This window comes from Manacus vitellinus, unplaced genomic scaffold, assembly GCF_001715985.3.
Source record: "Manacus vitellinus isolate BGI_N305 unplaced genomic scaffold, ASM171598v3 scaffold_8_pilon, whole genome shotgun sequence".
Lineage (NCBI taxonomy): Eukaryota > Metazoa > Chordata > Aves > Passeriformes > Pipridae > Manacus > Manacus vitellinus.
Genome location: NW_021940864.1, coordinates 17,107,392 through 17,123,392, shown reverse-complemented (window position 1 = coordinate 17,123,392; position 16,001 = coordinate 17,107,392). Strand labels below are relative to the sequence as shown.

Sequence of the window (16,001 nt, the reverse complement as noted above, 5' to 3'; positions counted from 1 at the left end):
CTCTGAAGCATCCAGTAGAATCAGAACACCTGCATACACCATTATCCTTTGATATGGTAGATTTTGCATTTTTAAATTTGATCTTTTTATTGATTTTAGTAGTCAAATTTTGCCTCCAGTTACTTATGCACAGAGTCTACTCAGCTTTAGTTGGCAGCTGTGCAGAAATGATAATGGGATTCTGTTCCTAGCATCCTGGATAGCACATCTTGCTTGTTAACTTATGCTTTTATTTTTGATTTCTAAAGGTTTCTTTGCACCTTTTGCATTGTGGTTCTGAGCTATAAAATAATTCAATTAAAATAATGTCTTAACGGATGCTGAATGTGTCAATAATGATGCATTTTTCTTGGTGAAATATGTCTTGCTCAGTAAAACAACTTAAGGTTTACAAGTTATAATCACTCACTGTAACAGGATAAAAGAAACACTGCTTTCTACTGAGAGTCACCAATAAACAGAACTATAACCTTACCTTCATGCCGTATTTTCATGGGACAGAGTAATGGAATAGAAAGAACATGGACTTGTTTTGAGAAAAGACATTGAGCTTTACTGACTGGCATGGCACTGTGCTTTGACTTCCTGACTGAACAAATTTACTCTACAAGGGCCATTAAGGTGAAAAAGTTAGTCTGAAACCTTGCAATGTCACTGAGCCAAATACTTCTGGTAGGACTTGATCCAAGGCCTCTTGAATCTACTGAAGTTTTTCCATTGATTTCAGTGACTTTTGGATTAGTCTTTAAATGATCTTGATGTAAACCTGGAGTGAATATGTATACACACCACTGTTGTAAATCTGGAGCAGTTCCATGGAATGAGTCTATATTTTGGCCTATGTTTCTAATTTTAAACATGTTTTAAGAGCACCAATAAACACCAGCCCTGGTAATGTTGTTTGCATGCCTGAACGCCAATGCTGAATTATTGATAACCTTTTATTTGGCTTCAAGACTCACATTTTACTCTTATGCTTGAAGTCTTGAGAAGACACACTGGGGTTATGACCCTTACTTCTGGTTTACTACTTAGTTGCTTCACTTTTAGGCAGGTGAAACTTAGTTGACTTTCACAGAAATTGTATCAGCGGAAAACTGGAGTAATACAGCTGAGAACCAGCTCCAACACACTTTAAAAGACATGTTCTGTTCATTATTATTTAGACCTCTGAGATTTTTAACTTTCAAACAGTTATTTTTGGGTCCCATATAATTTCAGTTCTAAATTTAGTGGTGGGTTTTTTTGAACTTATTATTTTTAAACTGCATCCAAGTGGAGTTGACTTTGAAGTGGTGAAAGAAAATTATGTTTCATGTTGCTTCCTGACACTGTCTAGTCTATTTCGGTTTGTATCTCTTGGGCACTATCAGGTATTGCAATATTTTAATTAGAAATATTACAAGAAGTATTATTGTTGAAATGGTAGTAATAATCACAGAAGTGTTAGTTTCAAATACCTTAAATCTTGCTTTTAATAAGATTGAATTCTTTCATCTCCTGTGAATTCATTGCATAAGAATCTTTTTATATGCAGCTTTCACATCTTTTTCTTTATCCTTTTGTTTAATTACGAAGTTATTTTTTTATATATTAGCTTGGCAAAAATGTTCTTCCTACTCGCTTATAGTGTGGAAATGGCTCCTTTATCCTGCTGGTATCATTAGGTATCTTTCTTTGGATTTCAGCAGACCAAGGCTCCTGTGCTCGAGAATTATTTTCTTGGAAGACCCGCTGCAGTGTTACCATCATATCTGCCCCTCATAGGTTATGTCTGAGAGTGTGTGGTGATTCCTGACGTGTTTGACGTTCCCTACTTGTAACCTTAGACCACTGTGTTAGGAAGCACTTTAGGTCACAGAGTCCTGATCCAGTTCAAAAAGCCATGCATTTTAGACACAGTTCTGTTCCCACAATTGTTTCTCTTACTATGACTTTTCAGATTTTAATAGTTTTTAAACTCAATTTTCACAAGAGAGTATGATAGCAAAACTGTATCTTTTTACTAGTCCGTAATGTGAAATTCCTGTGGAGGCACTGTCCCATCCTCCAGACTGAAAGGAAGGGGCTGAGTAGCACATTGGTAGATTGTCTTCTAGACCAGTCCTTAAGAGAAAGAGGCAGCTGCTAATGATGTCTAATTTAGAAAGAGGACCCTCCAAATTTGTCTAGTCCTCTGATGTCAACATTCTATAAATACTACTGGTGATGTGCACAGGTTGCACACCCACAATTAAGACCGTTTCCATTATCAATGTCATTGTCATCTTCTGCTGATTCATGAACATGCAAAATTTTTTTTCTTGAAAATAGAGCAACTACCCTGTTAATATCCTCCCTGTGCTCCTCCTGCCCTCGTCACCCCATGTAACTGTCTGCTTGGCAGCACAAATAAACACAGCTCTCACTTTACTGGGGAGGAAAAGCTCTGACAGCGTTATGTTGCTTTTATGATCTTGGCTGTGTATGCATTTCCACAGAGAGACTTTCAGGTGAACAGTAGTTGAAGATCCAGCTCTTCTGGAGAGATGGCTCAGTCAAGACTGTGAGATAGGGGTCAAGATTAATAAATACAGCTGAAACCAGGCCCTTTTCCTTGACTCAGAAAGCATTTGTTCAAAGCAGAGCAGCTTCACAGGAGGTTAAAAGTATATATCTTTCAGCAGAATTTGGCAGGTGGATGATAACAGTCTCTTCCATCTGAGTTAGATGACATCTGTGTTACTTTAAACTTACTTGCTTAAAAGTTTTTTTAAATTATATCTCTATATAGTTTGTGATTTATAGATATTCTTTTAGTTCAGCCTTAATGTAGTTAGAAATGTGCTGCACCTTGAATTTCAACTGACTATAATGAGAAATCAGAACATCCAGGTTACCTTTTCACTATTTATTTTATTTGTTTCTTACCTTTTTATTTTAACAGGTGTGAGAGTATTAAGTAGAACTAGGTCTGTCATACAGTGTATTGCTGATGCTAGTTTATGCCCTTTTTGTTTCCTTTTTTTTCTCTCTTTCTCCAACATACTGTCGTTATGGTCCTTGTATTTTCCTTTCCAGTAGTTTTGGGGAATGGTTAACCATTATGATAAGGTGTGGAAATTAATATATGCTTTAAAAATAAATTAAGTGTTTCATTTTAAATGCAGCCAAAATTTCAAAATAATTCCTTACACTACCTGAAGTTTTACACCTAAAATTCCACATGAATTATTGTTTCCACAAATTCTTGGATCCTTTTAATTGGCAAATCAAGTAACTCGATGCTATACTTTCCCAGGTGATACACTTAATCCGGAAAACTTTAAATATACAAAATGTGCTTGTAAAAAAACAAACCTTATGTATACCACTTTTTAGGGACCAGATAAGGACCTGGCACTAATTTGCTTCCTCTTCCTGGTAGGTTTGGTTAACTGATGGTACCTAGCTGCATCCTGAGCCCAGAAGACATTAGTCCTTGAGTGCAGTTTGTACTTCAGGAAAGCAATTTGTCAGTCAGCCACATTAACGAAATCCAACATCACATAACGACAGTTCCCTCCCTTTTTTCTCCCAGGGACAGTTATGTTTTCTATAACTCTTGCTGCAAAAGCTATTTCACAATGCAAATGCATAACCAGTCTGTCTTCAGAGAGGGCATGAAGATTTGAGTTCCTGGCCATACACAGGAGTGAAAAATGAAGGGCTCTTGGCTGCCTGCAGCTTTAGAAAAGGGGTTTTCCATAATCACCCTCTGTTGTAAAGGCAGGATTATTTGTATTTGTTTCATTTGGAAATGGGCCTTTTTCACTCTGAATGAAATACTGTTGAGCACCCTCCTACTACCCATTTACTTTTCCCCCACTATGGCTCAGAGGAGAAATTAAGCCATTGGAGGAATGGGAGCTTTTCAAAGGAGCATTTATGGGCCAAAGGAAAGATGACCAGATGGGCTGTCACCCAAGAAAATACAAATCAAGCCCCAGATCACACCCCAGAACTCTGCCATTGAGATTCCATAAGGCCTGTTCAGGATTTGTTTATTTTTCGAAGAGGGGGATCATATATGGCTTGGCTTAAGCATTTCAATTTATGTTTCTGGCTGTTGGGGGATGCTGGCAAAAGATAAAACATCATCAGCTCATTTTCCATCAGTAGCGCTCTGTCATTCCATTAGGGCAGGAAATAACTCGCTCTGTTACTGAGTGAATTTGACTTTAGCATGGATCAGAGAGAGGACCCCTAGAGTTAAACACATCTCCCTATGCCAGCTGTTCAGCATAAGACAGCAACGGCATGTAGCCAAATGACCACCCTCAGGATCTGACATGTGTTGGCATCACATGACTTGCAAAAGCAAGCAAAGTGGGAGCACTTCCAAGAGAAGTGAGGTGTTGGGCTGGTGGCGGGGGCAGGGAAGGTTAAAGGAAGTTCCAGTGAGAGGAAGGTTTTCTTTGGTGCTTGCTAAACAGTAAAATAAAGACTGAAATATTTTGCTGTAATGAGCCATAATTGTAGCCACTCAGATTCCACCACAGAGAGGTATAATATTAGATCCCTGATAGATGATACTAGTTTAATTGGGTCATTCATTTGAGAAGGGATTCAGAGCTGCTTTCCAGATACCACTGAATGATATCCAGAAGAAGTCCTGCCAAAAAGAGTCTTTATCCTCTCATTTTACAGTTCAAGTGACTAAGAAGATATAGCTATAGGCTAAGAATTTTGACCATTAAGTCTTGACTTTTTAAAAAGCCACACATGGGACTTGTGAGTCTGAATGATGTATGTAAGGGAAGGGGTGCTGAAGAGTTTTGCTTCACATGACAAGGTTGTAGTAGGTAGTAGTGCTGAGTGTAGATCTGGAACCCTAATTTTTTGATATACCACTTTTTTTAATGGCTTTATATGACTTTGAGAATCATATTTTCTGTGTATATTCCACTCACTGTCTCCCAGCTTAATTTACAGTGACCACAGCAACTTCAGTTCCAGTTGACAGCAAGCTCTAGTTATCTCAAGATGCAGACTGGGGGAAAATCTAGTCTTTGTGTGCTTCAGTTAACTTGTTAAAAAACAGGGTCAGGGATTTTATGATGTTCCACTTTTTGAAGTAAATGTTCCTCATTATCAAGGCAAAGTCTGTAGGGAACATCACTATCTTAAAACAGGTGATATACTTACATGGGGAAGAAAAGCCAAACTTGTATGTACACAAAACGTAATTCAAGGTACTTGCAGGCTGTGTAGTCACTTGAAGAAAAAGATTTTATGCTTTGAAACCTGACACATAAGTCTGTTTTGCTGTGTTTCTTTTTTCTTTTTTCTCCCCCAAATCCCTCCAGTCATGTCAGTCTAATAAAAGATATTGCCTCTCCCTACAAACTTTGCTTCACACATCCGTAGATCACCACAGCAGATTGCTGTTCCGAATTAGGTACAGTTTTCTGCGGGCATGCTGGCAACTGTGATTTTTTGGGGTAATCCGAGAAGCCTAGTTTAGCTAGTGTGGCAAAGTGGTATACACTGCTGCCAGTCCACATGAACAGCCACATCTGGATTCAGTTTTGTAGCTGAGGCATTGCTTTCCTGGTGAGAGGTCGGCAGACACCTCTGTGTTAACGGGCGAGTTCTTTTTCATAATTCTTGGCCTATCTCTTACCTTTCAGGCAGCTCGAGCTTTCCTAATTGTCATCTTATTTTCTGAACAGATGCAGACTTTGTATGCTTTTGACGAAGAAGAAACAGAAATGAAAAATAAAATAGTTGAAGACTTGAAGACAGCTCTGCGGACTCAGCCCATGAGGTAATGTTGTTCGTCTTTCGTCGCAATTCACTGCGTCTGTACGGACAGATGTGACATGGGTAAGAGTGGTAAGGACAGAAACCTCATTGTCTCACCTCACACAAGCCTCTCTGATATTTTGGACAATCCTCAGAGAGCCCTACAGGCCCTGGTCTGAACCTGCCTAGCTGGGAGGGCACACAACGCTGAAACATGTAGCTTCAGGAAAATAAAAGACAAAGTCTACTGTGAAAAATCTGTGGCAGATATTCGCAAACACTGGTAATGACTATGAAGATCCGATTTTAGTCTTCGCAGCCCTCTGAACGTCCCATGTAATTTGATTCATGTTGGGCAAAATCTCAGCCTCTACTCTGAACTTTGAATTTAAGCTTCCTCTTATCTTTAGTAATGTGAACTGTTTGGTTCAAAGCAGCTAATCCATCTGACATCACCTGGTTTGGCATTCTTCCTGTTTTATGTGTAACTGTGGCATAGAAAAATATTAAGAGACTTTATTGTGTACTTGTCTTTGAAGGTAAAGTCATCTTTCTTCTTCTGGGAACAAAACTCTGAACAATAGCAAACTAACTAGCACAGAAACCTTTTCAATTTAGCACTTAGAAGAGCATTGTGCAGAAGCAGTAACTGTAGTTCATACGATCTCAGGAAGCACTACATGAAAAAATTTCTGAATCTCTTTTATCCTGCCAAATACTTTTGCATCCACCCCATGCTGAAGTTACAGTTTCAGAGAGCTTTGGTAATGCCTAGCAAAACAGGGTTCTTTTTGGGAGGAACCCTAACCAAACCAAACCAATGAAATAAATAAGTAAATAAATAAAAACAATCCAGAAAGTTGTCTCAAAGAATTTGCATTGCAGTTACTTTGATGTGAAGATATTTCTGGGAATTCTTGCAGAGCTAAGTGCTGATTGTGCTTCTTCCTTTCACAATATTTAAAAAATTGACTGTGTACAGCTTCTCACCACACAGCACGTGTGAGGTAGAACACATTAGCTTAAACCTAATTTTATTACCTCTTGTTTACCTCCTGTTGTGACGGGCTGTAAGAGGGCACAAAATCAGCTTCTGGTGCTCCTCAGGCATAAAGATTTATCAGGCCTTGATAACTTTACATGTGGGTAGGGTGAGTGTTTTTAACATGGCAGTGGAGAAATCATAGCCTATATTGAGACCTCACCCAAGGGGATAAGTGGCCGATCCTGCCTATCACTGTCCTAAAGCAGAGAACACAGTAAAATGCAGCTGCCTTAGCTTCATGTTAAAATGGAAGCTAAGGCAACTACCAACCTCCCAACTCTCACAAGGCTTTTACACTAAAAAACTAAAGTCCTGTGCTGTTGAGACTTGATGTAGCAACTCTATTACATTAATATGGAGCTGATTTGATGCTTACTTTGTGAAAGTGGTAGCTTTCATTGAGTGTAGCCACAACAGCAAGGCCTCTTTGCTTTGTCCAGCTGAAACACTTTGCTGGCCACTGTTGGTTGTTCTGCTCTGTCATTTTGAATAGGACAGCCCAACCTCCAGGACAAAGCAATAGAGATGAAGAAAAAGAAATGTCTCTTGCTCAAAGCCTTGCAAGGTTTTCCTTCTCCAACCTGTATTGCATCTGCTGGATCCCCTTGACAACAGGCTGCTGCTTCATCTGTTTATAATAACCCTAACAGGCTTCAGTACAAGCATCTATGGGCTGCCCTATAAAGTGTTCTCTTCTAAATCACTGGCGATGGTTGTGGGGCTTTTTAAAAAAAACCAGTTAAGCCAAGCCAAATTTTGACTTAAGTCCTGTGTCTCAACTAATTTCCAGCGACTCAATTCGTTTGCTGCCAAATGGGCTGCATGCCAATACCTGATCAACAAGCCAATTTCTTCTTGATGGAAAGGTTGCAGGAGAGAGGCCCTCCGCTCCATCAAATCCCTCTCATCGGCAGTATGATACCCAAGCCTTCAAAATACTAGTCTTTCTAGTTTAATTTGGATATCAAATCCTATTTTCTTTACCACTTCTGTTCATCAGCCCTCTGAAGAAAAGAGAAACCTAAATTCACACAGGATGAACTGTCTGGAATCTATTTGTGATGATAGGGTACACAGGGGCTCTGACAGCTTACCAATAGGCTCTTCTGTTTGAATTCTCTGATCTAGAGGAATGAAAAGAAGAAAAATGCAAGTGTTTGGCTGTCTGTTTTATTTTACTGTAGGACTGTGCCTCTTCTAGTAGATAATGCACAGCAGTGTTACTAATCTGTGTCTCTATTCCAACCCATCAGTTCTAACAATAAAAAGTAAAGTAGACCTACCCAAACTCAAGTTCCTTTCCTCTTTGCAAGGAAGACAATAGAAGCATCCCTGGGGCAGCTAGTTGGCCCCCTTTGAGCAAGTGCATTTTATTCTTGTATTTAGGAACTGCCCTGAAATAATAAAGCCAGGTTATGTCCTAGCACAGAGGAACAATCTCAGCCTCAGAGAACAAAACCCCCACATCTGCATCTTGTCAAGAAACACATTTTCTGTCAGGTTTGTAAAAGCTTATGACTATAAACAAGTGTGATGACAAACTGTTGGACAGAAGCTGTAAGAGAAGAGCTTTTATTTTAGTGCCCCAAAATGGAGATTCAAAAGTGCAACAAAAGTTAAAACTTACAGGGGACTGGGAAAAAAATAACTTTTTGGAACCCTAGAAAAATAATTCCTTTTGTCTGAATCATCACTAATCCCCTTTACTCTCTGCTTTTCTCCTTTTGTTTTATTCAGATTTACCTCCTGCTAATTTTGTTTGATTTAGCAGTGTTGCATCCAGGTGCATTCTGAAGATGATCATTTATGCATCCAGCAAGCAAAGTCCATTATGCTGAGTTTTTCAGCAGTTCAGTAGTTGTCAGGATTATGCATGCCCCCTGGTTCAAAAACTGATGCTGCAGGGAAGTGTAGCCTTGCCTGTTAACAGGGTGGGAACATCCTGCTCTCTGCACACCCACAGCATATGATTTTTCTGTCCTTCCTGACTTGGATTGAGTCTCACAGGGCGGCTGTACCCCCTACACTTGGAATCAGTAAGTCAGTACCTATTAGGCCAACTCACCTGTGTTTGGATGAAAGGTTTATTAATAGAGCTAGATAATTCATTCTGATCAGCAGTCTCTAAAACTTGAAAGGCAAAGAGGTGTCCTGCTTTTTAAAGTGTGCTAAACTGGTCAAGTGAGAGTCTGAGGTTTTAATTTGCTTGTTTAGCACCTATTAAAACACTACTTTATTTACACTTGAGTATTTGAATGTGTTAGCCAGAATGCATTGGCAAATATGTTTAACTTTACACCTTCCAGTCTAGAACAAGGCCTTACTTTGCAGCATGGAGGCTGAATAAGATGGAAGTGAGTTACATATGTGCATACTGTGAGGAAGTAGGCAATTTACTTGTATAAGTTGAGTTTGGTTTTGCACATACACACACCCCCACACATACACATCCCCACATACCCACCTGCTTAGAGGCTCAGACACCAAACAGTGTGAGGATTATGGCTTTCAGCCTGTCAGCTAAAGTCACATTTCTTCTCTTCTCTACAGACATTTATACACACACCTCCCCACACTGAGCAAATCCTCATACTGAGAGTATCTGTTGGCCCAGAAACTGCTTTTGCCATTTCTTTACCTCTCCCAGCATCATTTCTGGTGTTGGGCTGATTTCCTAGAGAATAGGGAACTAAGTGTTTAGAAAAAGGAAGATGAAAATCCTAATTTGATTCCTTCTTCTGATTGCAGCTGAAATGGAAGGGAACTTGGCTTTGCTTGCTATTGAGTAATGCTCACTGTTTGCTCTCTGGGCTAGGAAAAGTATAGGAAAGTCCCAACATTGTTTTAAATTATGTCATTAATCAAGTTTTGTGACACACACCACTTTTCAGCGCATGCCTCCTTTTTGGAATGACCTCATCCTAACAGTCCTAGAAAAATTGCTCTGCCAGTGAATTTAGTGAGAGTTTGTGTTTAATCGGGACAATGTGACTTTTGTGCCTTTACCATTTTTTTTCATGTGGTCATCAGAGCAGGCTTAAATATGTGAAGGTTGTAGTGCCTTGTTTGTCTTCTCATAAGACTGTGTGTTTTATATAAAAGTACATTTAAGGGATCCCTTGTTCTGCTGTTTCTTCAGAATGTTTCTATCAGTATTGCTCCATATCTTCAGAACTGTAGCAACCTTAAGTCTTCCCTCAGCCCTGGAACTGAAAAAACAGGGGAAAAAAAAGTCTTTTTTTCTCTTCCCCTAAAAGACAGAGGGAATAACTAAGGTATAGAATAGAACTTTGAAGGTAAGGAGAAGAAGGAGAATTTAGACAATGCCTCTGTAAGTAGAGACAAAGAGCAACTCCACTTTTTAGGCTCAGGGAATTGATCAGAATTCATTGGCATCATATTTGGTAACAGGTTGAGTTTCTTCTTATTTTGTTTCCTAACACATCCCTAGCAGCAACTCTTTTCGCCATGAATGCTCTAGTTTCAGTCTTTTTTGTCATGGTAGCAGCTAAATGCGTTACAGAAACTGAACTAAGTCTTAATCTTTCTATAATCAGTTTGAATAACAAACTGCTTTGGGTAACTTACCAAATTCCTGGTGCACAATGTTGATTCTGCTCTCTGGCCTAGAGAAAGAGAAGCTTTTGCTCCTATGATTTGTTAGGGTAGACAAGATGATGCATCCAAAGAATGTGCAATCAGACCTGTGTGAAACTTGGCAAATTGTCATAGGAGGGTTCAACTAAACCTTGTTTTCATTTTTGATGTTCATGTGTTCCTGTGGGTGCTTGCCCTCACTCTGATATTCACTTTGAAACCCAATTTTAAACAAAACCCAAACCTCAGACCAAAACTTTGAAAGCACCAGGCTTTTCCATATTTTTGGTCAAATTGCTGGCCCAAATAAACTGAAAGTTGGCAAATCTGTCAGCATAGTGAGTGTAACTTTCAGGTAGACCCTGAAAATTCCTGTGTGGCGTGGAGTGTAGCCACCAAAAGATGATACATATGTCAAATCCATATTATCTAGAGAAATATAAGTATGGTTCAGATTTGTCTTGGTGGTACAGACACATGAACAGAGACCAGTGAAATTCAGTCTTTCAGCATGGTGCTTTTATTACTAATGAACTTAGTAGCAGCATCTCACTTATGGACAGAAAAAGAAAGATGGTACATTAGGAAGTGTCTATCCCCATTTCTAAGCTTGAGAACTTTAAATGCAAATGGGAAAGAATCCATTCACCGTTGAAAATGCAGCCAATATTGAGGTGAACCACAGCAGTGTTTGGTGGTAACTGCAACAAAGAGCACAGAGACCAAACCATAACGTTGTAAGGTGACATAGTATAATTACCCTAAACTATGTTACACATCATTATTAGCTAGTCTGTTTTCTCTCTTTCCCCTCCCTTTTTTTGTTGTGCTTTTTTTGTTGTTGTTGTTGTTTATTTGTTTTGTTTTGATTTGATTTGATTTTCTTAAATACCTGGGAATTATTCTGTGACTTTCAGGCTAAAAGCTAGCCAGCTTTTAAAGATGCAGGGCTGAATAATATGCTATCATTTGAATAAATTGCCTTTGATCTGCTTTCCTTATTTTTTTCTACCTTTTTTTTTTTGGTTGATTTTTTTTCTTTTCAGGTTTGTGACCAGGTTTATTGAGCTGGATGGCCTGAGCTGTTTGCTGAACTTCCTAAAGAGCATGGACTATGAGACCTCAGAGAGCCGTATACACACATCCGTTATAGGGTGTATCAAGGCACTGATGAACAACTCCCAAGGACGGGCTCATGTTCTGGCCCATCCAGAAAGCATCAACATCATCTCCCAGAGCTTACGGACTGAGAACATTAAGACCAAGATTGCTGTGCTGGAGATCCTAGGGGCTGTCTGCTTGGTACCAGATGGTCACAAAAAAGTCTTGCAAGCCATGCTTCACTACCAAGTCTATGCTGCAGAAAGGACAAGATTCCAGGTAAAAGGAGGATACCTTGACATAAATACCCAGTATGATGAATATCTGCAGGGAGTGATTTTTACAGTGCATATACTGCAAACTTGCTAAGTAGTAAAAAGGCAATATTTCTCATTTTGTTTTAAGAAGGGAACTTCCTCAAATAGGTTATCAGCATATATATATATATATATTTTTCAAGACCTGATGCTTGTCATTAATGCTAACTTAAAATCTCCTATATTTTACTTGAAAATGGGAGTTTGCCATGTTAAGTGAAAGCTGCTAATCTATTCATACTCTAACTTGATGGCATTTCTGGAGTGGTAATGATTTGTTCTACCAGAGGCTCCTTCCTGAATTAATGTGACATTGTTATGTACCTGGGAGATGTGGGGATAACTTTAGATGCTTGCCAAAAAACAGTGGTAACTTAGAGCCCTGACAGCACTTGCAGTCCTGTGTTAACTTGCCCTTACTTGACCAATTGACTCTGCTCTAATAAGCCCATATGGGAGATAGATGCTGAGTTTACTCAGTGTCTCTTATTTGGTTGTTCTCTGTCTCTCTTTTTTTATATTGGTTTAAAAGTCATCAAATTACTGAGATAGAAGTCATTGCTAGGTGAAGTGTGGTAGCACAGGTCTTGTACAGCTGAGTTTTTGAGGAATCTGGTTGACTGATTTGCAGGTGGTTACCAACTCTTACATTCATGAAAAGTACTTTGCATGAAAACTTGCTCTTGTCAAAATACTTTTCCATTGGGGAAAAAAAATGAAAGATAAATGGATACTTGCTCTTTTTTCTTTCTTAAACAAAAGCCCCACACAAACCTCAAAATGATTTAGCAGAAGGGATGTGTTCTTGTTTGCATTTTCTAATACTTGTGTTTAGAGACTGGTGTAGAATAGAGATCATGTATTTAACATGGCAACATAAAACATGGCATGTTTTATTGAATATAAGAAGTTCTTGCTGGTCAGCCTTCTAAGCACAATTAGCCAAAAGTTGTCAGAGGACTCAGCAACGGGTGAATTAGTGGAGAAGGAAAGCTGTGACTTAAGATATGGTTCTTACTAAACTTGCATTGGCTCTCTCCTGCAATAACTCCTATTATTTGAATAAGAAACATACAGTTTTATACTAATGTAGCTAAAGTCAACATTCAAATTACGGTGAGATCCCTGAGCATTATAAATACTTGCAATCTCAATTAATTTAACCAAATTGCATCAAATTTAATCAAATTGCTTCACCAAGTGAAGACCACTGATCAAACTAAAATATTTTGGAAAGGAGGTCCTTGCTTCTTGATATGTTTTTTTTTGTTTGTTTGGTTGGTTTTTGTTTGTTTGTTTTTTGTTTTGCTTTTTTTTTTTAAGTTGGAGTTAATGGAAAATATAGATAGAAATTCTATGAATATGAAGTAGTCTTTCCTTAACATAATAACCATATTTTGCTCTGAATGGAAACTTTGATGTGAAATATTGCTTATTTCTAAATTGCTAGCATTTCATCTACTGACTACAATTATCAGTCCTTAACTTCAGTTAGGGTTCACTTTAAAGCCATGGAGAGATTCTCCAGAACTTACTCTTCTTTGTTGAGACTTCAGTCTTTACTCAAGTGCCTTTTCATACTGTAACTTCACCCTATGTTGATGTTTGATGTTCAGTGTGTTTATAGGTCTATTAGGATCATCTTTGTCTTGGCACTTGCAACAAGATTCTATACTTTATGTTTGTGTCTCAATTTACATAGTTGCTATTCCTGTTGTCTCACATTTGCTGCATCTTCTTGCCTGAGCTTATCCCTTTGCTTGCTTTAATTGAGCCTTCTTTTGTAATGTCCTTCTTCCTAGAATAATTCTCCCTTTAATGTCCAACATGCAGCCTGTAGTTCCTCTTAAGATATTCTTTGAAAACTGTCCTCTTCAGAGGAATGTCCTCTTCAGAGTAGCATTCTATCTTTACTCAAATACCACAATGGTATAAAGGCATGCCTTCCTGAAGCAATCTGGAAAAGCTCTGTCTTCATGCAATTGTTTGAAATAGACTTCTTTGCTTAAAAATCCCACTCTGCCCCTTAAAGAAGAGAGATGAAAGAAAACAGACAATAAACCCTCAAGGCAGAAATGTGGAATTAGGAAGATGAGTCCTTGGTGTCCTTGCTGGGATTTTTTTCCATGTAATGTATTGAAAATCAGTGTAATTCTGTCACTGGCTCACTGTGTGACCATGAAAATGTTATTTTTGCTTGAATTTTTAGGTATTTTTCTTGTGAAGATGCAGGTTTATAGAATGCTATGAAAACTGAGAAAGAAGAGTCTCTGATTTCGTAGTCTTTCATGTCTCATTATCCTATTTATGACTGGTTTCCCTTGTTAAAGGGGCACAGTCTTACTCTTCCGTAAGCTATTGTGTTTCTGATTATTGTTATGCTTGTTGCTTCCCTTCATTTTTCCTGTGGAGTCAATGCATTATGTTATGACATTGTAATATGTAATGCTCTTTAACATGCTATATTTTGAGTCAAACTAACATTGTGAAGTCATAATTCTCTATTGGCCCAGAAAAGTTTATCAAGATGTTCCAGTGCTCTTCCAGCCTAGCCTGCTATTTAAAATATTCATCCAGTTGTGGATCCCTGTAGAGAGAAAGAATTTTCCTTTTAGTCTTGAGAGAACCTAGGTATTAGATACTGTCTGAAAGGAGCTGATTTCACTTTCAGGTGGTAAGTTAACTAGGCTGCTTCGGGCAGAACACTCTTGTTTCCCTTCTTAATGCTGCTAGTAATTTTGAAGCTTGAGGCGAAGGAATAAAGGAAGTTTGATATTGTCAGTTGAAAAGGTGGAGATTAGGAGCATGCCTTCCAGAGCCCCCTTGCCTGGTTTGTGTTAAACACCGTCAGTACAGACCATAATTTGTAGGGAGAAATCTGATCAATTTGGAATTATAGTAGAGGAGCTAAAAAGGAACAAATTAAAATCCAGTATTCCCTCTTGATTTGCTTCTTCCCTTTAGGGCTCAACCAAAGCCTTTTGAGGTTTCCGGCAGACTGAATGAAACCCTACTGTATGTCAGTGATGAGGAATAATGGGATTAAGTGGGGAAAGTTTTGCTAAAATAGTAGGAAAAACCTTTATAACCATAAGATCAATTGGGCCACAGAACTGTCTGCCAAGAGGTGTGGTGAAATCTTTTTTACAGGAAATTTTCAAGTGAAGACTTGAACCCCAGCCATTTGCAAAGGATTGGAGATATTGGAGTTTGGCCATGGTATGCGGGTGTAGAGTCTGATGTTTAGGAATCGAGTGAACTTACAGTGTTTCCTTCTCAAGCTGAACAATTGCATGAAGATGTGCTACTTTTCAGTTAGCTTCGTGCAACACAGAGTTTTGTTTGCTCTTGCCCTGAATTTGGCTTGGCCCTCACTGCATTCTGCTCCTAGTTCAGCATTCTGAAATGCTGGGTAGAAAACTTTTGTTGACATCCTTCAACCTGTCTGCATGCAGTATCTGATATGCTATTGCATAGATTCTAGCATGTTCCTAAAAGTCTGTGAGAAAATATGGTAGGAATGAAGGCTCTGAAGAAAACCAGCAAAACCATTCCTGGTTTTGATGCTTCTGTAGTGATGGCTGCTTAAATTATTCCAAGAAGACACATGTACATTGGATTTCAGTGTCAAATCTGACAGTAACAGAACTAAATTATCTCATTTATTTCACTTCTGCTTATTTGTCAAGTTGGATAGTTGGTTTTGTTGGTGAATTTAAAGACTTCTTAAATAGTCTCCTATTGTCAGTGTTAGAGATAGGGTACTGGATTGAACTGACTGCCAGTCTGCCTCAGTAGGGCATTTCATGTATTTTTATGTAAGACTCATTCCCATTTCTAACAAAATATTATTTGGTCATAACACAACTGTTGGGAACTTGGATGTGACCAAAGTTCAAATGCCAGGACTAGGGATATTTGCAAATTCCAGCTGGGAAATTAAGAAGTAGCAAGAAAAAGGAGTTTATGAAATCAAGCTTGTTTGATAGTGAACATACTATACTCAGATGTAAAAACAGCTTTCAGTAGCAGTGTATGATAGGTCAAAATATTTTTACACAAAACCAAGCATGAAGCCAGGAGGTTATTCTTTCCCCCAAAGAGTGCATAGGAGGATATTCCTCTTGTTTCTTGAGATATATCTCCATGGATTTCTACTGGAAACAAGATAGACC

The 16,001-nt window shown here is 38.6% G+C and overlaps 1 protein-coding gene across 2 annotated transcripts in view; it reads left to right on the top strand.

The window, feature by feature from the left end:
• DAAM2 (dishevelled associated activator of morphogenesis 2) overlaps window positions 1-16,001 on the top strand; it is a 176,575-nt gene that overhangs the window by 99,227 nt on the left and 61,347 nt on the right. For both annotated transcript variants that reach the window (XM_018085197.3, XM_008932798.4), the window contains exons 5-6: window positions 5,694-5,788; window positions 11,455-11,788. In XM_018085197.3, the coding sequence (XP_017940686.1) occupies window positions 5,694-5,788; window positions 11,455-11,788 (429 nt within the window). The remainder of the gene's footprint in view (window positions 1-5,693; window positions 5,789-11,454; window positions 11,789-16,001) is intronic.